We start from the raw sequence: 5000 nt of genomic DNA on the forward strand, positions 1-5000 counted from the left end.
TGATATCAATCTGTCCCATCACTTCTGGTGCCCTGAAATATGGGACGATTTCTCCAACATTGTCTAAATAATGAAACCAAACCAAAGCGACACCATCAGATCACAGCAGAGAACCTTTAACCTCAGAGTCGACCAGAGACAAGAAATGATGACTTATGACTCATGACTTACCCAGGGCACTGTACACACACACACACACACACCACACACGCGCGCACGCACACGCACACACACTGTTACAGTGTGTGTGTGTGTGTGTGTGTAGGAGTGTTTTCAGTTCGTCCTGCCTGCTCTGCCCCACGCCATCGACCTCCTGCGAGACGCCATTGTCAAGGTGACGGAGGTTCACGACGGCCTGGAGCACCTCCCCCCCACCCCCGGCCCCGCCCCCAGGCTGATGCAGGACAGGGGGGTTCAGTGTGAGGAAGAGGAGGAGGAGGAGGGGGGGAAGGACAGCGGCCTAGCGTCTACAGAGGACACACGCATCACCATCGCTGCCACGGTAACGCCCCTGACCCTCAACCACACATTATTAACCCTGGCCCTAACCCTGACCCTAGCCCTAACCCTGACCCTAACCCTGATCCTGACCCTAGCCCTAACCCTGACCCTGACCCTGACCCTGACCCTAACCCTGACCCTAACCCTGACCCTAACCCTGACCCTAACCCTGACCACAATAATCAGGATCTCTGTAAATGCAGCCACAGTCCCTGTCCTTCCCATTGATCCACCTTTGTCTTCATAGACACTGTGTGTGTGTGTGTGTGTGTGTGTGTGTGTGTGTGTGTGTGTGTGTGTGTGTGTGTGTGTGTGTGTCTGTGTCTGTGTCTGTGTGTGTCTTGATGTTTATCATATTCATCATCAGGGGAAGCCCCTCCCCAGCCATGCGGTTGTCATGGCGAAAGGTGGGCCGTACCTGCCTGGCCCCGCCCCCCTCGTCCCCCGTCATTTCACCTGTTCCCATGGTGACAGTCTGGTAAGACCCCGCCCACCCACATGTCACATCACACCTCCTCCTGCCCCCTCATTGGGTAGTAATATAGTAGTAGTACTAGTGGTATAGTAGTAGTAGTATAGTAGTAGTACTAGTGGTATGGTAGTAGTAGTAGAGTAGTAATAGTAGTAGTAGTATAGTAGTTGTAGTATAGTAGTAGTACTAGTGGTATGGTAGTAGTAGTAGAGTAGTAGTAGTAGTATAGTAGTTGTCGTAGTAGTAGTATAGTAGTAGTAGTAGTGGTATAGTAGTAGTAGTAGTATAGTAGTAGTGGTATCGTAGTTGTAGAGTACTACTACTAGTAGTATAGTCGTAGTAGTATAGTAGTAGTAGTATAGTGGTAGTAGTAGTAGTATAATAGTAGTATAGTAGTAGTATTATAGTAATAGTAGTAGAATAGTAGTATTATAGTAGTAGTATAGTAATAGTAGAATAGTAGTAGTATGGTAGTATAGTAGTGGTATAATAATATCGTAGTAGTATAATAGTATAGTAGTAGTATCATAGTAGTAGTAGTAGTAGTAGTATGGTTGTATAGTAGTAGCATAGTAGTATAATAGTAGTATAGTAGTAGTATAATAGTAGTATAGTAGTAGTAGTATCATAGTATAATAGTAGTATAGTAGTAGTATAATAGTAGTATAGTAGTAGTAGTATCATAGTATAATAGTAGTATAATAGTAGTATAGTAGTATAGTAGTAGTATAATAGTAGTATAGTAGTATAGTAGTAGTATAATAGTAGTATAATAGTAGTATAGTAGTATAATAGTAGTATAGTAGTATAATAGTAGTATATTAGTATTTTAGTAGTATATTAGTATTATAGTAGTATAATAGTAGTATAATAGTATAGTAGTAGTATAGTAGTATAATAGTAGTATAGTAGTATAATAGTATAGTAGTAGTATAGTAGTATAATAGTATAGTAGTAGTATAATAGTAGTATAGTAGTATAGTAGTATTATAGTAGTATAGTAGTATAATAGTAGTATAGTAGTAGTATAGTAGTATAATAGTATAGTAGTAGTATAGTATAATAGTAGTATAATAGTAGTATAGTAGTATTATAGTAGTATAATAGTAGTATAGTAGTATTATAGTAGTATAGTAGGATAATAGTATAATAGTAGTATAGTAGTATAATAGTAGTATAGTAGTAGTATAGTAGTATAATAGTAGTATAGTAGTAGGATAATAGTATAATAGTAGTATAGTAGTATAATAGTAGTATAGTAGTATAATAGTAGTATAATAGTAGTATAGTAGTAGTATAATAGTAGTATAGTAGTATAATAGTAGTATAGTAGTAGTATAGTAGTATAATAGTATAATAGTAGTATAGTAGTATAATAGTAGTATAGTAGTATAGTAGTATAATAGTAGTATAGTAGTATAATAGTAGTATAGTAGTCGTGCTCAGCTACACTAAGTATCTCTTTCTTTTTCTCTCTGTAGGTTCCAGATCCCATCATGCCCCGGGACATTCAGGCTCTTCCTCGTGACACAACGTCTCTGAGCTCCACGCCGTCTGAGTCCCCCCGCGCCCACGCCACGTCCCGCCTCTCCACCGCCTCCTGCCCCACCCCCAAGGTAAGACAAGCCCCCCCACCCCTCCCATCATGCTCTGCTTTAACACTGCATCTCATTCTTCAGTCCAGCCGGGATTGGTCACAGCACATAGAGGGGCGGAGTGATGACCTCTGTATTTTATTTCGATTGGCTGCTGTCATATTAGTTTGTTTTCAAGTTGTTACCCTGGTTCCCCTGGTTACCCTGGTTACCCTGGTTGTCCAGTGTTGGTTGTCCAGCAGGGGAGCTGTTTCAGTCTGACAACTAATTAACAATAGAGAGAGTGTGTGTATGTGTGTGTGTGTGTGTGTGTGTGTGTGTGTGTGTGTGTGTGTGTGTGTTGTTGTTGTTGTTGTTGGAATTGAGAGTCTCGTAAGGTCATCATCAGTATCATCGCTCCATCCATCTGGCAACGGCTGTGTGTGTGTGTGTGGTGTGTGGTGTGTGTGTGTGTGTCAGGTGAGTTACTCTCCTGTGATTCTGCAGGCCTCACGGGGAGAGTTCAGGGCTCACCTGGATGAGGTGATTAGACTCCAGGCCAGGTACTCTACCCTGGACCAGGTAACTACACACACACACACACACACACACACACACACACACACACACACACAGTCTCCTAGTCATTTCCACAACATGCTTTTCATCTGTCCTCATCTCACACACTGTGTGTGTGTGTATGTGTGTGTCTGTGTGTCTGTGTGTCTGTCTTTTGCAGCATCTGGTAAATAAATGATGATGATGATAGAATATTTCCTTCTCTTTGTGTCTCCTGTCTGCCTGACTGGATCATTCGTGAAGGCCTGCCTAGCCATGATGATACAGCTGTGTGTGTGTGTGATAACAGTTTATATCCTGGCTGGAGATTATTCCCATCATCCATCTCTCTCTCTCTCTGTAGGTGCAGTCGCGGTGTGGCAGCAAAGAAAACATTCTTAGAGCCAGTAAGTGGTGTGTGTGTGTGTGTGTGAGTGAGTTTGTGTAGGGTTCTTCCCAGAACAGTGTGATTGCAACTTCAAAACCCGACTGAATTCACTGACATTATAACTTTCACTTTTACAACAATGTTGTTGGTGATCAAAGATAGTTACTCTGTCATTACTAAATATATAGTTTAATATAGATAGTTCTGTCATTACTAAATATATAGTTTAATAAAGATAGCTCTGTCATTACTAAATATATCGGGTAACTATATATAGTTACCCGAGAACGTCTGAAGAACCAGATTGACGGCACACAGAGAGGGTAGGGTTAGGTTAGGTAGGGTTAGGGTAGGGTTAGGGTTAGGGTAGGTTAGGGGTAGGGTTAGGGTAGGGTTAGGGGTAGGGTAGGGTTAGGTTAGGTTAGGGTAGGGTTAGGGTTAGGCCCGAAGGCGTATTTAATAGAAAAGTAATGGGGAGAGGAGTAGGAGCAGGCAGGGGTCGGCAGGCAGGCAGGGGTCAGGCAGGGGTCAGCAGGCAGGCAGGCAGGGAGTCAGACAGGCAGGGGTCAGGCAGGCAGGGGTCGGCAGGCAGGCAGGGGTCAGGCAGGCAGGGGTCAGGCAGGGGTCAGGCAGGCAGGCAGGCAGGGGTCAGGCAGGCAGGCAGGCAGGGGTCGGCAGGCAGGCGGGTAGTCAGACAGGCAGGGGTCAGGCAGGCAGGCAGGCAGGGGTCGGCAGGCAGGCAGGCAGGCAGGGGTCGGCAGGCAGGCAGGCAGGCGGGTAGTCAGACAGGCAGGCAGGCAGGCAGGGGTCGGTAGGCAGGTGGGTAGTCAGGCAGGCGGGTAGTCAGGCAGGCAGGCAGGCGGGCAGGGGTCGGCAGGCAGGCAGGCAGGGGTCAGGCTAGGTCCGTGGAAGGTAGACGAGGGGGAAGACGAGGGTTCTAGAGGGGTTAGGGTTAGGGTTAGACGAGGGTTCTAGAGGGGTTAGGGTTAGACGAGGGTTCTAGAGGGGTTAGGGTTAGACGAGGGTTCTAGAGGGTTAGGGTTAGACGAGGGTTCTAGAGGGGTTAGGGTTCTAGAGGGGTTAGGGTTAGACGAGGGTTAGACGAGGGGTTAGGGTTAGACGAGGGGTTAGGGTTAGACGAGGGTTCTAGAGGGGTTAGGGTTCTAGAGGGGTTAGGGTTAGACGAGGGTTCTAGAGGGGTTAGGGTTAGACGAGGGTTCTAGAGGGGCGCAGGAGAACTCGGTGAAACACAAAACAAACACTAGAAACACGGGAGGATATGAAAAGGCTGGAAGCGTAAAGCGGGTTACTGGGAAGGTTACCATGGACACAGTACATGACTGGGAGGTTGACGCTCCAGTGATGATCACCGGGGCCTCCAGGTGGTGCCAGAGGGCCGGTCAGGGAGAGGGACCGTAACATATCTAGCTTAATAAAGATAGTTACTCTATCATAACTAAATATATAGTTTAATAAAGATAGTTACTCTATCATAACTAAATATATA

At 45.2% G+C, this 5000-nt stretch overlaps 1 protein-coding gene across 4 annotated transcripts in view; it reads left to right on the forward strand.

The window, feature by feature from the left end:
• gphna (gephyrin a) overlaps nt 1–5000 on the forward strand; it is an 18528-nt gene that overhangs the window by 3611 nt on the left and 9917 nt on the right. For 2 of the 4 annotated variants that reach the window (XM_083683818.1, XM_083683820.1), the window contains exons 7-11: nt 266–502; nt 869–979; nt 2455–2589; nt 3055–3129; nt 3470–3512. In XM_083683818.1, the coding sequence (XP_083539944.1) occupies nt 266–502; nt 869–979; nt 2455–2589; nt 3055–3129; nt 3470–3512 (601 nt within the window). The remainder of the gene's footprint in view (nt 1–265; nt 503–868; nt 980–2454; nt 2590–3054; nt 3130–3469; nt 3513–5000) is intronic. The other 2 variants (XM_083683819.1, XM_083683821.1) reach the window with 1 other exon arrangement.

Source organism: Argentina silus (genome assembly GCF_951799395.1).
Source record: "Argentina silus genome assembly, chromosome: 13".
Classification (NCBI taxonomy): domain Eukaryota; kingdom Metazoa; phylum Chordata; class Actinopteri; order Argentiniformes; family Argentinidae; genus Argentina; species Argentina silus.